The sequence below is a fragment of the Chiloscyllium punctatum genome, chromosome 9 (genome assembly GCF_047496795.1).
Source record: "Chiloscyllium punctatum isolate Juve2018m chromosome 9, sChiPun1.3, whole genome shotgun sequence".
Taxonomy (NCBI): Eukaryota; Metazoa; Chordata; class Chondrichthyes; order Orectolobiformes; family Hemiscylliidae; genus Chiloscyllium; species Chiloscyllium punctatum.
In genome coordinates, this window is record NC_092747.1 from 111112711 (window position 1) to 111135401 (window position 22691).

The window sequence follows — 22691 nt, forward strand, 5'->3', positions numbered from 1 at the left end:
CTATCAAGTAGTGAGCCCTAATGCTTAGATCTAAAGGTTAAAACAGCTCTTTTTGCAGATTGCTGCCTCTCAGAATGGTCTTGGACAGAATGACCTACAGCAAGTGCTACAATGTCAAACAGAAGAAAAGGACTGCTTTTGGGTACATCACCAAGGTACAGTTACAGTGTTTAAAAGATATTTCGATAAGTCTACGAATAAGAAAGGTCTAGAGGGATATGGGCCAAGTGCAGGCAGGTGGGACTAGTTTAGTTTGGGATTATGGTTGGTGTGGACTTGGTTGGACCAAAGGGTCTGTTTCCACGCTGTATGACTCCATGTTGAATATTGAATGTTGAATGTTGATGAACTCCCTGTTCAAAGGCATGGAGCTTGCTGTGGAGAGTTGAAGGCTAAGGAGTTACAGCTGGTTGCCTTGCCGCTGGAAATCCATTCAGGCATTCTCAGAAGATTGAATGAAGGGGAGATTTTATTTAAAAAGGACACTGGAAGATATGGCTTGACAGCCAAACAAAAAGATCATGTTGAATTGCTGTGAAACTTTTGTGACTTTTCGTGATGTATCTGTTGATATGTGCCACAATGTATAAACGTGACCTGGGTTTGCAGTTGTGCTAAGGAATTCCTGGGAAATTCCTATTCTGTTGGTTAATATATGAGCTGGCAACTAAGACATGTTAGTCAGTGTTGATTTTGGTTTGTTTCTGTAAAAGTTATAAAGTTTGAAATTTTGTCACGAGATTTCATTGCGTTGGTCATTCAAAAATCTGTATCTCTTTCCAAAGATGATCACTATTTACAAAGCCCATCACATGAGGCCAGTACACACTTCTTCACACAGACTCTCTCCCCCAAACTTGTGGAGGCTGGAGTGAATTGAAGATTTCATGACTGAGCTGGTTAGATTTTTGTTGGGTAAGAGGACTAAGGTTTAGGGAATCAAGGTAGGTTGATGGAGTTAAGGTGTAGATTAGCCACAGTCTGATAGAACAAGCTTAAGGGGCTGAATGGCCTCTTCCTGTTCCCATGGTACAACTATATCACAGCACAGGATCCAAAAACGTTTGGCTACTTACCAGAAATATCTCTTTGAAACCACTGAATAATTCCCGGAGAACTTTCCTCATCTGCGGGACTAATTTAAATATACGGAGTGGTCTCAGGCACCGAAGCATCATCAGGAGCTGTGCTCCAGACTTGGCAGGAACATTATGTGGCATCCACCACAGAAAGATCAAACTTTGCTTGAAAAAAAGGCAAGGGAGAGGTTGCATTAAAACAAGACACCATTCTTCACAGCAAAACACAAACATAAAATTCCCATGTCCAACAGCTGTGGAATACTGAATCCTGAAACCAATTCTGCAGCAACGGAGATGGGAACTCACAAGCACACTCACAACATGAAGAAACCACCCCGAAGACACAAAAGTTATTTCTTACAGAAACAGACAGATTGAATGTCTAGGACAGTAACAGGCCATTCAGCCCAATCCAGTGCATGTTGGCATTTATATTCCACATGAGTCATCTCTCACCCTACTCCGTCTCCCCAATCAACCTATCCCTCTATTCCCCTCTCCCTCGTGTATTTATTTAACTTCTCCTGAATTACATCTGCACAATTTGCTGCAATTTCACTGCTATAGGGAGTTCCATATTCATACCATTCCCTGGGTAGAGAACTTTCCAATGAATTCCCTATTTTATATTTATGACCCCGAATTCAGATTTCTAGCCTAGGTGGAAACATTTTATCTCTGTTTCCTTTTGTAATTTCAAAGACCTGTATCAGGTCATCACGAGAGATTCGAAAGAAAAGTGCCCTTTACATAGTCTTGCTCATTGTTACAACCACTCATCTTTGTGATTCATTTTTGTATCTTTTCAAGTACCTCTACATTCTTTTGTAACATGGAGAGCAGAACTGCTCACAGAACTCTGAGTCTGCTCAGATCTTTCATTTGTCCTTTATTTCTATTCAGTTAACTTTTATCAGAACTGAGTTTGTTCACTGTGTGCTACTTGATTCTTTGTGGTCTCAATAGATGGCATTTGAAACGTTGCTTGTAATGGATGATAACAGAAACTGAAAGGCTTACAAGGTAAATAAAGATGTCCATCACTCCTCCGAAATCCCTTATGACAGCAGTAGGTGTGAAGAATAGGCCGTCTGCCAAGATCTTTAGATTCAGCTCAATGCTCATGAAAATTACAAAGGCGTACTCAGCTATCTGGTACACAACACACATCAGTGAATATATAGGTACACAAGATGAAATGCAAATAACACTTCAAATAACAATGGTTCCTAATCATTAACATAAGATAATTGGCAAATATCTGAGGCTTGGTGGGGGTTGATGGGTGGAGAAAATGTTCTTTTATGCAGGTAATTGTTATGGACTGGAGTGCATTGCCTGAAAGGGTGGTGGAAGCATATTCAATAGTAACTTTCAGATGGAGAATTGAATACATACTGGAAAATGAGAACATTTACAGGGTAAGTGAAGTGGGACTAAGTGGATAACTGTAATGAGGTATGATGGGCTTTACTGGCCTCCTCTTGTGCTGTAGGATTTGATGATGCACAACTTGACACCGAAACAAACTTACAAATTGTAAACAACCCAGGGAAATCTTTCAGCTGCAACTAAAATTTGTATATTGTGTGTTTTAGAACAGGAAGCAATAATTATCAGTACAGTTTTACGATGAGGTAATGAAAAACAAAATTGAAGTGGCCAATCAGAACAGATGGTTAAGGTACAGTGCGATTTGTCACACCTCACCAGGGAAGCGTGCTGGAAATCAAGCTCTATTTCCCAAGTTATCACAACATTTAAAAACTTTTATCAGAGAATGCAGAGCCTCCCAATTTAACCTGTTTGACAGATTCTAATTAACAGAAAACAAACACCAAGTTTCTGTACTTATCAGTATTGTTAAGTTGTTACAACTAAATACATCCTCACCACAGGTAAACCACTATGAACTGCTGACATATAACTTTGAATTGAAATTCTAACCCTCTTCCCAAAGCTCTCAACATACAGACAGACATGGACAGACCAAAAGAAAAAATTGGTGTAATGGCTGGAATGGAAAAAAACACATTGGGGAAACAATTCAATGGCACCAATCCTCAGGCCTCTATAGAGAGATTCCCTTTGTTTCCAGGTGCTTTAGTTCTCTGACATTTTCTTCAGGTTATTTCACTTCTTCATGGGAGCAACTGGTGCAGGGGAGACAGAGAGAGTAAGAGGGAGAGAATGAGAGAGGGAGCAAGAGAGTGAGCAAGAGTGAGAGAAAAAGATCACCCAACTGCTGGTCAGCTGTGCAGCAGCAAATCAAAAAGTTGTCAAGTTTATGGCATTTGGCATCCACAAAACAAACAGCAAGCTGTTTCCAGTTGAATCTCACATATCCCTTGTGCTGGCTTGTCAATAAATAGTTTCTCCCACTGCATGAACAAAGTAGCAGTGCAAACGTGATCTACAATACATTTCAGTAACATTCTTTTTAGAAGTGCGGCAATTCCTTCCATAATCTCAGCCTACTTCTCCTACCACATCCTCCACGATATTAAGCAAGGTGTCACCTTTATTGTATAAACAAAGAATCAACTCGGAATCGCTCTGAGGTCTGTAAGGGTTCTTGAGCCCCATGATGATCCAAAATTGCTGCACTTCTCGAACTCTGGGCTCTAGTACATTGCCAGTTTCCAGGGCTACACAATTGGTGGTTATGCCTTCAGCTGCCTCAACCCTTGATTTTGCAATTCTCTCATAAATAAATCTCTGTCCCTCCAGTTCTTTCTCTCAGTCTCTTTCCCTTTTTTGTTTCCCTTCTCTCTCTCTCTTGTCTTTCTCCTGTTCTCTCTTTCCAAGTATTTGATCATCAGCCGTAACACCTCTTTACATGGCTCAGGGTCACATTGTGCTTTGTAATTTCCTGTGAAATGCCTTTTGGCATTTGACTGTGAGAGTGTGCCCTCCAAGGGCAAGTTGTTGTTGTTATTGCTCGTGAAACACTTGGGGTTGTCCTGTAAATTTGAAAGTAGCTGTGTATATGGTTGCATATGTTTCACAATTTATTTGATAGTCTAAGCAAGCTAAACTCATCAAGAATTGGACTATATTGATAAAAGCAAACAACCACTGGAAACCTGAAATAAAAAACAAGAAGTGCCAGAAATATTCAAATGTATCTGACAGCCTTTGTAGATGGAGAAAGTAGGCATTTGGCCCTTCAAGTCTGTGGTATGTCACTCAATTGGATCATAGCTGACCTGGTTGTGGTCTCAAGTCCTGCCTGTCCCCCATTAACCCTCACGTCCACTGTCTTTAGGAACAGGAAACATTATTCCTCGGTTGAAGCAGTTTAACCTAATAAAGGAAAGTGTAAGTTCTGGTCGTTCCACATTTCGTTGCACTTTTTTTTGTTAAATGAATTGCAGCGAGATCTACAACCCTTCAAATTTTCTGAATGAATTGCCTCAGGAAACTATAAACACAAATAGGAAACAAAAATGTGTCACAAATAGGATTATTCTCATTTTCATTTTACGGTTTGTACAGGAATTGATGAATAATTCACAATTAAATGGTTAGGTCAAACTGGCAAACAAGGGCATAGCACAGTCTTAATTTCAACCTTACAATGATCGGATTTAATACTGAAGCTCAAAAAGCTGGAAGGCTCTCCAGTAGGCCCCAATGAGGAAGGAACTCTGACGTGAGAAATAACAAAATTCATTATATTTTAATAGAAAATAACATGAGATCCGTGTCAAGGCAGCTAAGCAACAATAATATATCTTATACATTGTATATACTATATGCATTTTTATAGCACCTCTAATGTACCAAAAGTTTGACTGACCCACAGAAGAAAGTACCAGTTGAGATGACCAAAAACTCAGTGAAAGTGAAAGGATGTCACAGAGGTAGGGGTGTGATTGGGATGCTCTTTGAAAGGTTGGGCAGATCCAATGGACTGAATAGCCTCTTTCTGCACTCTAGGGATTCTACAATTCTATGATTTGATATCCTCACTTCTGACCTTATTAAAGGATGGCCATTGATGAAGCAGTTGATATTTAATAAATATTTGGTATGTACTGGTATTTGGTAACTTCTCACAACCTCAAAACATTCCAGAGTACATTGCATGCAATAAAATTCTTTGAAGTACAGTCACTGTTGAGATGTAGGAAATTCGACAGCCAATTTGTGCACAGTAAGCTTCCACAAACAACAATGACCAGATGATATGTTTTGAAGCTGATTGAAGGACACGGAGAATTCCCGGTTCTTCTTAAAAAATTACCACAGGATCTTTCTGTTCACTTGAGAGAGTAGAAAGGGCCTCATTTTAACATCTCAACCAAACAGCAGCACCTCAGGGACTGCAGCACTCCTTCGGTTACACCCTGGGAATAGCAGTTTGGATTTGACTCGGAATTGGGCCCGAACTCACAAAAGCTGACTCAGAGGGGACAGTGTCACCCACTGACGCACAAGTGGTGCTGTTAGCATGATCATTCCATTCAAACGTGGCAAGAAACTGAAGAATGGATGGGTGGAAATAGAACACTCAAGTTTAAATAAGACACTAAATTGTTTCCATTACACATGGTGACAGTAGGATATTGACTAATTTAAATGCAGACACACTTCTGATGTATTGGTACCTGCAAAGTAGGTGTGTGCATAACTGTTGTAAAAGGCGTTTCAAACATCATGGATATACATGAGCAGATTGTAACGACAATCATCACCCAGTCGAGATACGTGACCAATCCAAGTAAATCACTAGCAGACGGGAGAATAAAACAATTATTCTGTGAAGAACATAATCAAGTCATTGCATTATTAACCAGAGGGGACAGATTGAAGATAATTGACAAAACACACAGAGGAGATGCAGAGACGATGGTTATATTACAGTTAGAAACTAGCTGGAATGTGCTGCCTAAAGGACTGAGAAGGCAAGTTCTGAAGGCATATTCTGAAAGGGAATATTGTTGGGTTATGTGGATGAACAGAGGAGTGGGTCCAATTTGATAGCTATTTCATTGTAACAAAGGCTGAATGACCTGACTCACTGCTGCACCATTTGAGGATATATTTTCTTTAACCATTTCAGTGTAGCAGCACACACTCTCACTTTCTTGGGATAGGGATTAGGTCGTGTAGAGCTAGTGTTGTACTTTTGCTGTGCTGGGAATTTTGCGGAGTTGTGGAAATAATCCTATTCCCAGATATGGAGGAGAAAGTGAGGACTGCAGATGCTGGAGATCAGAATCGAGAGTGTCATGCTGGAAAAGCACAGAAGGTCAGGCAGCATTCGAGAAGCAGGAGAATCGACATTTCGGGCATAAGCCCTTCATCAGGAATGAAGGGCTGTGCTTTTCCAACACTACACTCCCCATTCCCAGACGTGGTGTGGGAATGTGGTTTTGGAGAACGGACATTTCTCATCTCCAAGCTTAGCCCAGTGTGAAGGCCTCCTGAAAATTTCCAGTTGACTTTCATAGATTCTGATTCAGGTTTCACACCATCTCATTACATAATACATTATTGAGAGACATTGGCATGGTAGTAAATACAGTGGTCCTGTCATGCAGAGGGCCAAGTCAACATTCTGGAGGTATGGGTTTAACTCTCACCATGACAACTGCTGGAATTTAAATTTCATTTAAAAACCTAGAATATAAAGCTGGCCTCAGTAACGGTGACCATGGCAATTACCAACAATTATTGTGAAAACCTATCTGGTTCACTAACATCCTTAAGGTGGGGAAATCTGTTGTCCTTACCTGATCTGGCCTACATGTGATGCCAGACTCAAAGTAAGATGTTCGACTCTTGACTCCTCCTTAAATGGCCTAGAAAACCACTCAGTTCAAGGATCAATTAGAGACGGGCACCAAACCTGGCCTTGCCAGCAGTGCCCATCCCTAAAGAAAATTATTATCACTGTTTGACATGATTTACATGCAACACTGCTCACATTAAATAAGAAGGTGAACAGAAGATGAAACTTACTACAATTGATGATACTTGGTATTTTTTACTGCTCCTGTAATTGGATCAGTCTTGGATCTGTAAGATGAGAACTGTGTTGTAACATGTGAGATTTTAAACTTCTCACCTTTTATTTTCAAATCCCTCCAAAGCTTCACCTTCCTTTAACTTCATAATATCATCCACTTCGACAACCCTCCAAACTCTCCTTGTCCTTTTTAACTGACTAAGCTCCTTTGAAACATTTTGGGAGACTGTGCGATGTCAAAGGCACTCTCAAAAACAAATTCCCTTCTGACATACAAGAGGCAGAACAATAAGCCTTAAAGCCAGCAGCAGAAAGAAACAAGTCTGTCCCCTTCATTTAAGTCTGAGCTGTTTTACCCACTGACACTACTTTGTAATCTGCTTGAAAGTTTCTGGTCAATTTTTCAGCCACTTGTGAATAGCCTTTTTATTATTAAGCTTAAGAGGGTTCAGAAGAGATTTACCAGGATGTTGCCAGGTATGGAAGGTTTGAGTTATAGAAAGGCTGGATATGGTGTGATTGTTTTTCACTGGAGTGTAGGAGGTTGAGATGTGATCTTATACAGGTTTATAAAATCATAAGGGGTATGGGTAGGATTAATGATAGGATTGTTGTTTTTTTCCCTCTATTGTTCGGGATTTAAAGACTAGGGAAATTTTTAAGGTGAGAGGAAAAAGATTTAAAAAAGACATGAGGGGCAATTTTTTTACATAGAGGGTGGGCAAGGGTGGGTTCATGTGTGGAAGGCACTTCCTGAGGAAATGGTGGATGGACAGAGTTACAATGTTTAAAAGGCACTTAAGTAAGGACATGAAGTAGAAAGGTTTGGAGGGTTATGGGCCAAGAGCAGGCAGGTGAGACTAGTTTAGTTTGGGATTATGTTCAGCATGGAGTAGTTGGACCGAAGAGTCTGTTTCATGCAGTATGACTATAATAGCCCCACAAAATTACAAGACAAAATAATACTTCAGTCCAGAAATTGCTGGGTATGTTGCTGTGAACTCCAAGGAATTGGCTTTCTTTCCAGTACTCTTTAGACCATTTTCCTTTGCCCTGTAACTTATTAGGAGGGAAAGAGTGCAGGGAGGGGAATGGGGCTTTGGTGAATGATGGTCTATCTCTTTAACCAACTGGGATTAAAGGAATTAGAAAGGAACAGGAGAAGGTCATGCAGTGATATTGGGCGAATTAGAGTAAATGAGGGGTGGAAAGAGATGGAAAAGCAGAAAAGAAAGAGGGAACTTCTGTAGAGAGGGGGAGAGATAAGTACTCATCCTAACTTTGTGGAGTGTTTACTGTGTAATTCATGTACAAATACAGAAATTTCCTGGAGCTCATGGGGGAGGATGAGAATGAGCCACTGTTTTGTGTGCGGCTGACAGTGTGTAGAAATCGTCCAGCAACTTGTAATGATTCCCATTCAGCATATCTTTTCGTGGTGCAAGTTGCTGGCTTTGTTTATGTATTAAACACCACTGAACTTACCAATTTCTGAAGCAGATTCTGGATTCAGGAACCTAAGTGGAGTAGAAAATGTTTTCATCTGTAGAGAGAGACTTACGCATTGAATCGAGCCCTCACGACCAGGCGGCAGAATGTTCTAAATTTGTGCTCGCGGCCAACTATAAAGAGAGGCTTGTCAAAATAAGGATGATTTTCACGTAACTCCTCTTCTTGAACCTTGCTGAAGAGAGAAGTGGGATGGGAAATTTTTAAATTAAGATGTTGTAAAAATGCTTCTCAAAAGATAAAACAGAATTGAAAATGTTTGGGGACAGCAGCAAAGTTACCGTTTCATTTCAGCTTGTTCCTTTTTTTCCTGAATCATCTTTATTTCACTGTCTTCCCTTTGAGCATTTCGATAGCGCACTGTGCTGGAATGCTAGATAAGGTTAAACAAAAATTTTTTTTTGTGTGTGTATTGGGAGAAACATATTAACAATGGTCCACCTCATAAGAAACCAGGTTTCTGAGAGTAACTGGAAACAGAATTTACATTGTGGATATTAACTTAACAATTGTAGATCCACAGGCATAGGGCCTAAAATTAATTAGCGAGAGACTTGGACTAATAACCTATACAAAAATTTCACCATTGCAAAAAGTGACTTTAAATACACAGATGATACAAAAACTTTACACAGATATAAACAGACTAAACGAATGGCAAAGGCATGGCAGATGAAACACAATTGGGGAAATGTGAGATTATGTACTTTGGCAGGATGTGTAGAGAAGCTGAATATTACTTAAATGGAGAAAGACTGCAGAAAGCTGTAACACAGAGCTATCTGGGAGACTTCATGTAGAAATCACGAAATGCTGGTGTATAAGTTCAGCAAGTATTTAGGAAAGTCAAAGATATGTTGGCTTTTATTTCAAAGGAAATAGAATATAAAAATAGGGAGAGCTTGCTAAAACTACATAGGTCACAAGTAAGACCACACTGAGAATACTGTGAGTAGTTTTTCTACCCTTATCTAAGAAAAAATATACTGGCAAGAGAGACAGTCCATAGAAGGTTCACTAGCTTGATCACTGATTTAGAGCAATTTTCTTATGAGGTAAGGTTGAGTTATTTGGTCCTGTACTTATTGGAGTTTGGAAGAATGACAGGTGAAGTTACAGAAACATGTAAGACTCTTAGATAGGGTGGATGCAGAGAAGTAGTTTCCTGTCAAACAGTCTAGAACTAGAGGACAAAATCTTAGAGGAAGATGTCTTCCAGATAGCACAGAGATGAGGAGGCATTTATTCTCTTGGAGGGTAGCTAATCCGTGGAATTCTCGATCAGAGGGGAGTAGTGAGGCTGGGTCTTTTTTATATTCACTCATGGGATGTGGGAATTGTTGACTGGGGCAGTATTTATTGTCCGTTCTTAGTTGCCCTTGAAGTGGTGGTGGTCTGCCTTCTTGAACCGCTGCAGTCCATGTGCTGTAGGTAGACCCACAATGCCCTTAGGGAGGGAATTCCAAGAGATTGACCTAGTGACACTGAAAGAAAGGCAATACACTTTCAAGCCAAGATTGTGAATGGCTTGGAAACGAACTTATAGCCGGTAGTATTCCCATGTAGCTACTGCTCTTGTCCTTCTAGATGGTATTGGTTGTGCTTTTGGAAAATGCTGTCCAAAGATCTTTAGTGAATTTGGTGAATTATATTTAAGGCTGCGATAAATAGATTTTCAACTATTAGGGAATCAAGGATGACTGGGAACAGGTAGGAAAGTGGAGCTGGGGATTAACATATCAACATGATCGCTTTGAAAGGTGGAGCAGATTTGATGGGCCAGATGACCTGTTTGCTCCTATATTTTATGGGCTAATGAAGACTTCATTCCGCAGTGACATGATTGTCTTTGAACTGCTCTCTGAGATGGCCTAGCAAGCCACTCCCTTCTATTCAAGAAGATGGCTCACCACAACCAGCTCAAGGGTAATCAGGGAAGAGCAGTCTATGCTCAGTGACACCCACAACTAAATACAGAAGATATTGATCTAATATAATGGGCCAGATTTTGCTGGGATCTTAAGTGGGATCATACAGAGTCTGTCTTTTGATAAAGGTACAGAAAATGGTGGAAAACCCTCAGCAGCTCAGGCAACATTGAACTGAAGAAATGTTATATCTGACTCTTTTATAAGAATATAAGAAATTGGACCATCTGGCCTCTGAAGGCTGGCCAACTGATCAAGAAGATCACAGTTGATCTGTCCCAGGCCTCAGTTCTTTGGGCAGGCCAGCTCCACATAGCTACCAACTCCTCTTTAAGTACTTTCAGTGATCTAGCCATGATCTTCAAATTTTCCTGAGCTTGAATATCTAGCTTCTGCAGTACCTGAGTTAACTCTTAACCTGCCTTTGCAGTTTTAGGGTTTAAACTTTTATAGCACAGCAAAATGCGAAAAGCATGAGTCAATATTGCAACATTGAGGGGAATTGTGCAGACAGGGGAAGCAAGTGTGAATCTCCTCAACCAGATTGTTGAATTATGAAATTAACTCGACAAGGTCTGAGACAAAAGTGTCAATGAGATTGGCTTAATTCAATGCCATACCAGGTACGAGAAGAAATAAAAATAGGGAAAAAAGATTGGAGCAAATGGAAAATAGAGAAAGGGAACACAGAAAAGTAAAATACAATTTTAAAGATTTGTTTTACATTTTTAAAGTCTTCAACAATGATTAAAAGCTGAAAAATGATATTCCACACTTGTAACAGGCATTTTTCAGGGCCAGTAAGGTTATTCGCATGTAATCAATATGTATCACTTTGTTTAAAAGGATGTTTAAACTAAATAGATAGGGGTCAACTCTGTCTGGCGAATTCAGTCCATTTCTACAACATCAGTATGAGAACTCTGTGCAGTTCAATACATTGCACTGGTGAGGCAGACAACAAGATAGCATTTTGGTGAAGATGGTGGTGAATCAGCACATTTTGGATGTGAACTTTTGGATTTCTGTGTGCAACGATGCCTCTGTCCTTGTCTGAAGCACTTGTTACCATTAATATACAATGGGACTCATTACCCTCAGTGTTATTTGACAGTAAAGTCTGGTTCATTCAATATCTTGTTATTGATACACTCAATATTTATTTTCTGGTCTTGGACTCAAGCCATATCTTTGGTAGTCATGGAAACATGCTAGCAGCAGGAGAGGTTAAGTGCCAGCAACACGCCAAGGTTATTTTCTCACTCACATCTTGTGTCAGTGTTTCCAATGATTTCCCTCTGCTGATTCTCTGACTGCTTGAACCGTGTCGGAGGGACCTGAAATGACAGGAACGATAATCAAAGCACTGTATTCAAATGATCCAGCTTCCTTCACCCAGAATTAAGGTGAGCGATTAAAGCATGAAAATGAAAAAAAAATGCAAAGATATTTGCAGATCCCTGATGTTACAACAGCTCGTGCATGTTAAATTTCTGACAGCAATTTGTGAAGGAGATCAAAAGTCAGTCGTTGCTAAGTTTCAGATTTATTGACAAAATGAAACGTTACAAATGTATAACACCCAACTTGACAGCTCTCCATCAATAGGTGCCTCTTTATACACGCCTATGTTAAGATCCAATGAATGAGGTGTCATCCCCACCTATTATATACTTAACCTTAAATCATACAGTTAACAATGGGGGACATTTAGTAATTATGGAGGGCATGTGTTTTTACACAGAAATAACATTTAAAAAGAAGGCAATTTTAACATAAGTGCCAATCTCAACAAAGATTGAGATACGTGAAATGGTACAATCCAAAACTAATCTGAAATGTGTCAATGTCACCAGCAGTATCCATTTGTTACATATTAAATTGTTTGCTATCGTTCCAGTTTTCATGGTTCTTAATAGATAATGCCCAGAAAGTGGAGAGAGATTTTGGTTGTGTTTGCTGATTGACATTTTGCATGCACGTTACATGGAACTTACAGATCAGTAGCCCAGCAGTAATTTTACTGGACTATGTGACCCAGGGTTCAAATCCCTTCAGGGTAGATGGTAGAATCTCAATTCAATAAACACCTGAAACTGAACATCATCATCGAATGATGAGCTTGTTGATAGGCAGAAAACCCCATCTCGTTCAGTAATGTCCTTCAGGAAAGGGAACTGGTCTGGCCAGCATGTAATACTGTATCCATAGCGATGTGGTTGACTTTAAACTACTCTCTAGGTGATGTGACAAGTCATTCACACAGCGTGGAAACAGACCCTTCAGTCCAACTCGTCTGCACTGACCAGACATCCCAATTTGATGTGCTCCCATTTGCCAGCACTTGGTCCATATCCCTCTAAACCCTTCCTATTCATGTACCCATCCAGATGCCTTTTAAATGCTGTAGTTATACCAGCCTCTACCACTACCTCTGGCAGCTCATTCCATACATGCACCATCCTCTGCCTGAAAATGTTGCCACTTAGGTCCCTTTTAAATCTTTCCCTTCTCATCTTAACCTATGCCCTCTAGCTTTGGACTCCCCTACCCTGGGGAAAAGACCTTGTATATTTACCTCATCCATTCCCTTCATGATTTTATAAACCTCTGTAGTGTTACCCCTCAGCCTCTGAAGGTGCAGGGAAAAATGCCCAGCTTATCCAGCCTCTCTCTATAACTCCCTATCCCTCCAGTCCCAGCAACATTCTTGTAAATCCTTTACATACCTCTCAGTTTTAACAATATCCTTCCTATAAAAGGGTGACCAGAATTGTACGTAGTTTTCTAAAAGTGACCTCACTTCTCATCATCTACAAGGCACGGGGCAGGAGTATGATAGAATACTCCTCACTTGCCTGGGTGGGTGTAGCTGCAACAGCACTCAAGAAGCTTAGCACCATCCAGCCCACTTCATTGGCACCAATCCACTCCCTTCACCTCTAATGCTCAGTAGCAGCAGTGTGTACTACCTGCAAGATCCACAGCAGATTTTCATAAATGCTCCCATGTAGAAAGACAGGCAGCAGATAAATGGGTACACATCCACCTGCAATTTCCCCTCCAAGCTTCTCACTATTCCCACTTGGAAATACGTTGCCATCTCTTCAGTGTCACTGGATCAAAATCCTGAAACCTCCTCCCTAACAGCATTATGTGTCTCCCTATGACATATGGACACTAGCAATTCAAGAAGGCAGCTCACTACCACCTTCTTAAGGACAATGAGATATCGACAATAAATGCTGGTCCAGATGGTGACACTTGTGTCCGATGAATAACTAATAATAATATTAAGTATAACCCATCTATGCTGGTGTTTCTGCTCCACATAAACCTCTTTCCACCTGTTTTTAATTCATCCTATTAATTATCCTTTTATCCCTTTCTCCCTCATGCTGTTACCTAGCTTCCCTTTCAATGCAGGTGCGCAATTTGCCACAATCACTCAATGCATGGTAGTAAGTTCCGCATTCTCACCTCTGTCTGACAAAAAAAGATTCTCCTGGTTTGCCTGCTGAATTTATTTGTGATTCAAGCAGATGCCTACAAGTTACATTGATCCACCATGCAATCCACAGAGGCTTTAGTGATTTCAACTGATAAGCACGGTATCTATGATGAATTTGCCATCTCTGACATCCAAACAACAACAGGTCAATCAAAATCTCCCTGAAGTTTTACTGAACTTACTTCTCACACATTTTAACTTCAGCTTTCAGGACATCCATGCTGTTACCTGCGTTCCTGACGGATATGGTGCTGGACGCTTAGAATAGAGCGCTCTTTTGCAGGCTGTCCTTCAAAGGATCCACTCAACATTCGCTGCCGAGTACAGGCCCTGTGGAAACCAAAGGAAATGGACACAAATATATTCTCAATGAGTTCTCAATTGCATTCTCTTGCTAACACTGGATCAGAATAATCCATTTTGGATTCTGATTTGGGTGCAACTTGCATTGGTTTTATCAATTATGATTTTTCCATATAATCTAGTGCTCATATTCATTTACACATCATCAAAATCACATTCTTCCATGTCCCCAGTATAACTGCATTTTAAAATTGGATCATTTTTCCTTCAAGAAATTTTGCTTCAGAAAATATTCCTTGCTAGGTTTAAGACTGATAACTTGGCAAAGTTTGATGAATACAGCAGCAAATCCTGAGATCACAAAAAATCTCAGCATCAGTCCAGCATCCGAGAATAATCCAATTTTAAACTGCTGAAAGTGACTTTGAGAAGATGTACAGAATAGTTTCTTAGTTAGGGGTACAGTAGTCAGCTTCTTGACAACTTCAAAAGAAAATTTCATTTGAAACCTGTCAGTGAATGTTACTGAACTGCAGAGATCCGGTGCCATTGTTTGGAACTTATTTGATGACCCATAATTGATAGAAACTTTCAGTAATTAACTCACCCTGGGGGTATGATCAGCGTTGTTTGTAAGGCCCGTTTGGGGTGACCTTATAGAAGTCTATAAAATCATGAGGGGCATGGATAGGATAAAGAGATAAAGTCTTTTCCCTGGGGTTGGGGGAGTCCAGAACTAGCAGGCATAGGTTTAGGGTGAGAGGGGCAAGATATAAAAGAGACCTAAGGGGCAACATTTTCATGCAGAGGGTGCTGCGTGTATGGAATTAGCTGCCAGAGGAAGTGGTGGAGGCTGGTACAATTACAACATTTAAAAGGCATTTGGATGGGTATATGAATAGGAAGGATTTGAAGGGATATAGGCCGGGTGCTGGCAAGTGGGACTAGATTGGGTTGGGATATCTGGTCGGCATGGACAGGTTGGACTGCAGGGTCTGTTTCCATGCTGTACATCTCAATTACTCTATGACTCTAAAAGATCAAGCTGAATGGAAATTGTGCTTAAATTTTAGTGACTTGTTTTGCACTGATATCAAGGGAAAATCACTGAATAAAACAGCACATTGGAGTGGAAAGTGTCATACAAACTACTAGAATTTTATTGGACATGAGTTTCTGTGCAACATTCCTGATGAAGGGCTTATACCCAAAACGTCGATTCTCCTGCTCCTCGGATGTTGCCTGACCTGCTGTGCTTTTCCAGTACCACACTTTTTGACTCTGACTCTCCAGCATCTAGAGTCCTCACCATCTCCATGAGTTTCTGTACAGGAGTACTATCAACCAGTTACACATTTCCCAAAATACGACTTTCACACTAATGTTAAAATATTAATCCCTAGTAAACAGCTCAAATGAAACTTAATCTTGTTAGAATGAAACCTGAACAGTTTTATTACTGTGTATGCAAGTGATGACTATGCTTTGTTTTCACTGATTTGATGAAACACTTATTCAGCAACTGTAGTCATTTCATACTTCATGTTCCTGGTTTACCTCCAACATAGTACGCCTTATAATGGAATCATTCCTAGTTTCTGTTAATAAGGGGCAGCTTTGAATGAATTATGCTCATGTAGGTTTTCCACACCTGACAATGACATCATTCTGCAGCTCTCATTCTGCTTGTTAAATGGTGGCCTGACTTTTGACCATAAACATCCCATGCAATAGTTCATGCACTAAGAAAACTTGTTCTTTTTTCTGATATGAGCTTGCTTGCAGACTTATTCACAGACCCAGTTTTGCAATGAGAGAGGAAGATTGCGTGCAAATAAAGTTCAAAGCGATGGAAGCAATCAGTACAGACAATCCTCTTGTGGAACAGGTCAAGAAAATGTTTAACATTATATAAATGCAAGTTGCTTTTACTGACCAAGAATCTGCACCATTAGGTACTGTTAAAGGAAAATTGGTGCTTACAATTTTAATTACTGCATAAACTGCTCTCTTGAAAAGCATTTTGAGTGTTTCAAGATATTATGATGCTGAGAAGCTGGAATGTTGACATGATCCAAAGGTGTTTTCCCCAGTGTAAATATTTAAACAGACACAGCATTAAATGGTCACATCAGAAAGTGCAACACTGAGGTAAGTAAACATTTATCATTCTTAATAATACATAGAGATAATACAAACACGCTCTAATTAGATTATTTCCAGCAGAATAAATCTTACCTGAGGATTTTATTTACTGCATTTTCCTTTTCAAGAAGATTCCGGGCACAGATACTGGAAACGGATCTTCGCAACTGTGTATAAACATGAATATGAGAGGCAAATTAAACTGGAATTTCCTAAAAATCCAGGAGAGAGTTCATGTGGTTTAATCTTGCTGCAATTGATGAGAACGCCACAAAGACATCGGCTTATTACAATAAACAACCATTTACCTAAACCTGGGTAGAACCTTCTTTTATTGAGACTTCCTGTGGAGGAGGCTCTGAAAGTCGGATGTACTTCCATTTTGGGGGAAAGGTGGGTTGATTCGCACAATTATAGACTTTTCAGCCCATGCATGCCGCCCTCCACTCCATGTTTCATACCTCTGAGTGCGCATTTGCATTGTTAGGTTGTCATTGCAGAGGATTATCTGTCAGACACAGGTTTGGCTGCTGGACAATTCTATCAGACGCATCATGTACACTCAATGTCTATCACTTCACTGCAGCTGCCAATGTAGCACTATGAGTACCACAGAGCTACTGGCTCTCACATCTTTCAGTTTTCACACTAATAACATAAAAGCAGCTACAACACTCAACAGCTCACACACCATTAGCTCACTGAGCTTTCTACACAACTAGGAGAGCATCCAAATACTTGAGCCTTTCACCAAAGGCTTGTCTTGGGGGGGGGGGGGATAACGGCATAACAACAAAAAGATGGCTGTGGGATGAACAGTTCAAGTATCTCAGGTAGACAAATCACAGAATGGTTTATTGACCTTTATCAGCTATTGCTCTTTGACAACACTGAAGCATCGTATATTCAGGACATTTAACATGTAACTGCCCCACCCCACATTCTTCCCTGTAGTAAGGCACATGAATAGTAACAGCTCTAACTAGCTATTTCTATCTGTGTCTATCAAGATGAAGGGCTTTTGCCCGAAACATCGATTTTCCTGCTGCCTGAATAGGAGGATAGAGCAGATGAATGCATGGCTGAGGAGCTGGTGTATGGGAGAAGGATTCACATTTTTGGATCATTGAAAGCGTTTTGGAGTAGAAGTGACCTGTATAAGAAGGATGGATTGCACCTAAATTGGAAGGGGACTAATATACTGGCAGGGAGATTTGCTAGAGCTGCTCAGGAGGATTTAAACTATTAAGGTTTTGGGGTAGGACCCAGGGAGATAGTGAGGAAAGAGATCGATCTGAGACGGGTACAGTTGAGAACAAAAGCGAGTCAAACAGTCAGGGCAGGCAGGGACAGGGTAGGACTAATAAATTAAACTGCATTTATTTCAATGCAAGGGGCCTAACAGAGAAGGCAGATGAACTCAGGGCATGGTTAGGAACATGGGACTGGGATATCATAGCAATTACGGAAACATGGCTCAGGGATGGGCGGGACTGGCAGCTTAATGTTCCAGGATACAAATGCTACAGGAAGGATAGGAAGGGAGGCAAGAGAGGAGGGGAGTGGCATTTTTGATAAGGGATAGCATTACAGCTGTGCTGAAGGAGGATATTCCTGGAAATACATCCAGGGAAGTTATTTGGGTGGAACTGAGAAATAAGAAAGGGATGATCACCTCATTGGGATTGTATTATAAACCCCCTCAGGGAAATTGAGAAACAAATTTGTAAGGAGATCTCAGCCATCTGTAAGAATAATAGGGTGGTTATGGTAGGGGATTTTAACTTTCCAAACATTGACTGGACTGCCATAGTGTTAAGGGTTTAATTGGAGAGGAATGCGTTAAGTATGTTCAAGAAAATCTTCTGATTCTGTGGATGTACCTACTAGAGAAGGTGCAAATCTTGACCTATTCTTGGGAAATAAGGCAGGGCAGGTGACTGAGGTGTCTGTGGAGAAGCACTTTGGGGCCAGCGACCATAATTCTGTTAGATTTAAAATAGTGATGGAAAAGGATAGACCGGATCTAAAAGTTGAAGTTCTAAATTGGAGAAAGGCCAATTTTGACAGCATTAGGCAAGAACTTTCAAAATCTGACTGGGGGCAGATGTTTGCAGGTAAAGAGACGGCTGGAAAATGGGAAGCCTTCAGAAATGAGATAACAAGAATCCAGAGAAAGTGTATTCCTGTCAGGGTGAAAGGGAAAGCTGGTAGGTATAGGGAATGCTGGATGACTAAAGAAATTGAGGGTCTGGTTAAGAAAAAGAAGGAAGCATATGTCAAGTTTGGACAATATAGATCGAGTGAATCCTTAGAAGAGTATAAAGGCAGTAGGAGTATACTTAAGAGGGAAATCAGGAGGAGAAAAAGGGGACATGAGAAAGCTTTGGCAAATAGAATTAAGGAGAATCCAGAGGGTTTTTACAAATACATTAAAGATAAAAGGGTAACTAAGGAGAGATTCGGGTCCCTCAAAGAATAGCAAGGCGGCCTTTGTGTGGAGCCGCAAAAAATGGGGAAGATACTGAACGAGTATTTTGCATCAGTAATAATTGTGGAAAAGGATATACATATAGATTGTAGGGATATAGATGGTGACATCTTGCAAAATGCCCATATTACAGAGGAGGAAGTGCTGGATGTCTTGAAAAGCATAAAGGTGGATAAATCCTCAGGGCCTGATCAGGTGTGCCCGAGAACTCTGTGGGAAGCTAGAGAAGTGATTGCTGGGCCTCTTGCTGAGATATTTGTATCATTGATTGTCACAGGTGAGGTGCTGGAAGACTGGAGGTTGGCTAATGTGGTGCCACTGTTTAAGAAGGGTGGTAAGGACAAGCCAGGAAACTATAGACCAGTGAGCCTGACGACAGTGGTGCACATGTTGTTAGAGGGAATCCCAAGGGACTGGATGTACATGTGTTTGGAAAGGCAAGGACTGATTAGGGATAGTTAACATGGCTTTGTGCATGGGAAATCATGTCTCTTTTGAAGAAGTAATGAAGAGGATTGATGAGGCCAGAGCAGTAGATGTGATCTATATGGACTTCAGTAAGGCGCTCAACAAAGTTCCCCATGGGAGACTGGTTGGCAAGGTTAGATCTCACGGAATATAGGGAGAACTAGCAATTTGGATACAGAACTGATTCAAGGGTAGATTCAAGGGTGGTGGTGGAGGGTTTTTTTTCAGACTGGAGGCCTATGACCAGTGGAGTGCCACAAGGATCGGTGCTGGGCCCTCTACATTTTGACATTTATATAAATGATTTGGATGTGAGCATAAGAGATATAGTTAGTAAGTTTGCAGATGACACCAAAATTGGAGATGTAGTGGACAGTGAAGTAGGTTACCTCAGATTACAAGAGGATCTGGACCAGATGGGCCAATGGGCTGAGAAGTGGCAGATGGAGTTTAATTCAGATAAATGTGAGGTGCTGCATTTTGGGAAAGCAAACCTTAGCAGGATTTATACACTTAATGGTAAGGTCCTAGGGAGTGTTGCTGAACAAAGAAGCCTTGGAGTGCAGGTTAATAGCTCCTTGAAAGTGGAGTTGCAGATAGATAGGATAGTGAAGAAAACATTTGGTATGCTTTCCTTTATCACTCAGAGTATTGAGTACAGGAGTTGGGAGGTCATGTTGTGGCTGTACAGGACATCAGTTAGGCCACTGTTTAAATATTGCGTGCAATTCTGGTCTCCTTCCTATCAGAAAGATGTTGTGAAACTTGAAAGGGTTCAGAAAAGATTTGAGTTATAGGGAGAGGCTGAACAGGCTGGGGCTGTTTTCCCTGGAGTGTCGGAAGCTGAGGGGTGACCTTATAGAGGTTTACAAAATTATGCGGGGCATGGATAGGATAAATAGACAAAGTCTTTTCCCTGGGTTGGGGGACTCCAGAACTAGACAGCATAGGTTTAGGGTGAGAGGGGAAAGATATAAAAGGGACCTAAGGGGCAACTTTTTCACTCAGAGGGTGATACATGTCTGGAATGATCTGCCAGAGGAAGTGGTGGAGGCTGGTACAATGGCAACATTTAAGAGGCATTTGGATGGGTATATGAATAGGAAGGGTTTGGAGGGATATGGGCCGGGTGCTGGCAGGTGGGACTAGATTGGGTTGGGATAACCAGTTGGCATGGATGGGTTGGACTGAAGGGTCTGTTTCTGTGCTGTACATCTCTATGATTCTATGACACTATGATTGCTGGGGAACAGCCCCCTGCTGTGTCCAGAATAATAACAAGTGTTTGGATTCGGCTGTTAATGAGCTGATGGTATTATGGCAATCAGGGGATCAAGCAGCAGATAATAAATGTAATAACAATTGTAACCTGCTGTCAGGAAACTGGTTTCTTGCCTCCTGGACAAGTAATCTTCCCCCCACAACCCCAACACACACAAGCTTCTAAAAGCTCCAGTGGTCCCAGAAGATTCCACCCTGTGTCACAAGTTATTTTTTCCAACACTGCTCTTTGTTTTCATGCTCCTGGCTTCCATTGCTTCTTGTTAACCTTGGCATCATATGCAATGACTCTGGGCTAGACTGTCCTCCAGTGTATTGGTTAGATAAGACTGAGGTGTTCAAAATAATCTGGGCAGAGTATCGAGAGGAAGTCTGTTTCAGTTGACAGAAAAGTTAAGAATCAGTGGGCACTGATTGGAGATGAATAGCAAAATAAAAACAAAGTTAACATGGGGAAATCTACCTGGACCCAGTGTAAGTTTAGGATCAGGAATATACAGGCTGAGATTGTGTGAGGCAGTTTCAAACATTGAAAAGAAGATGTTTACAGGACTACAGTGACAAGGCAAGAGAGTGGAATTAGATAAACTGATGTAGTAGAGAACTGGTACAGAGACGATGGGCCAAATGGACTGCTCCCTTGCTGTAACCACTCTATACTAAACACATTTTAATACCATATGATCTGTGACAATTGAGGCCTTTCTTGGGAGCCCAAGTGCACAGACTGGAGAATAATACCTGGCTGGGAGACAGGGAGGACTGCAGATGCTGGAGATCAGAGTTGAGAGTGTGTTGCTGGAAAAGCACAGCAGATCAGGCTGCATCCGAGGAGCAGGAAAATTGATGTTTTGGGCTGGAGCCCTTCACAAGGAAAGGGAGGAGGAAGCTGATACTTCTAGTGCAGGAAGTGCTAAATGGTGGGAGCTGATGTCCTCTGAAGTGCAGTAGTCCATGTTCAAGCCTTTCCAGGCTTGGGTTGATGAGTAATGTTCACGCACAAGTGTCAGCAATAACCATCTCCATCATGGGAGTGTCCAACCATTGTTCCTTGTCATTCAATGGTACTACCATCTCTAAATCATCCACTATCAATATTGCGAGCATTACCATCCATGGTAAACTCAACTGCATTAGTCATAGAAGTACTGTGGCTACAAGAGAAGCTCAGAAGCCCACAGCCAGTAACTCAACTCCTTACTTCCCAGAGCCTCTCTACCATCGATAATGCACAAGTCAGAAGTGTGATGGAATACTCCCCATTTGCCTGGTTGAATGTAGTTCCAACCACTCTCAAGTAGCTTGTTACCATCCAGAACAGCCCACTTGATAGGCACCACATCCACAAACATTCACTCCCTCCACCACTGATACTCAGCAGCAGCAATGTGTACCAGCTACAAGATGAAGAAATTCACAAATGCTTGTTAGACAGCTCCTTCTAAATTCATGGCCACTTCCACCTGGAAGGACAAGGACGGCAGATACATGGGAACACTGCGACCTGAAAGTTCCCTGCAAGCGACACATTGTCCTGACTTGAAACTATATCGCTGTGCCTTCACTGCCACTGAGTCAAAATGAACCCTGCCACAGCATTGTAGGTGTATCCATGCCAAATGGACAGCAGTGGTTTAAGTAGGCAGCTCACCACCACCTTCTCAAGAGCAATTAGGGTGAGGAAATAGATGCGGGCCCAGCTAGCAAAGGCCACATCCCCCTGAATGAAGAAATAAAATCCCATGGTCACCATACTAAAGTGGAGTGGCATTTTCTTTCCCAGCTTCTTGGCTACTATGTACCTCCCGAATGACATCACAGAAAACAGATTATCTGCTTACCAGCACTCTACTGCCTCTACTTACTGTGATCCACTCAACTGCTGAATTTCTGCCATTTCAAAAAAATACCGTAAATTGCTTTGGGACATTCTGAGGTTGTTAAAATCCTTTCAAACTTATGTAATTTTCAAAAGCATTGAGCAATTTTCTGGAAA

General features: G+C 41.1%; 1 protein-coding gene across 6 annotated transcripts in view; it reads right to left on the bottom strand.

Moving 5' to 3' along the window:
* nalcn (sodium leak channel, non-selective) overlaps window positions 1-22691 on the bottom strand; it is a 358024-nt gene that overhangs the window by 78648 nt on the left and 256685 nt on the right. For 5 of the 6 annotated variants that reach the window (XM_072578059.1, XM_072578064.1, XM_072578061.1 and 2 more), the window contains 9 exons: window positions 16549-16622; window positions 14236-14337; window positions 11764-11833; window positions 8850-8941; window positions 8621-8743; window positions 7053-7109; window positions 5696-5816; window positions 2103-2234; window positions 1077-1244 (listed from right to left, as the gene is read on the bottom strand). In XM_072578059.1, the coding sequence (XP_072434160.1) occupies window positions 1077-1244; window positions 2103-2234; window positions 5696-5816; window positions 7053-7109; window positions 8621-8743; window positions 8850-8941; window positions 11764-11833; window positions 14236-14337; window positions 16549-16622 (939 nt within the window). The remainder of the gene's footprint in view (window positions 1-1076; window positions 1245-2102; window positions 2235-5695; window positions 5817-7052; window positions 7110-8620; window positions 8744-8849; window positions 8942-11763; window positions 11834-14235; window positions 14338-16548; window positions 16623-22691) is intronic. The other variant, XM_072578062.1, reaches the window with a different exon arrangement.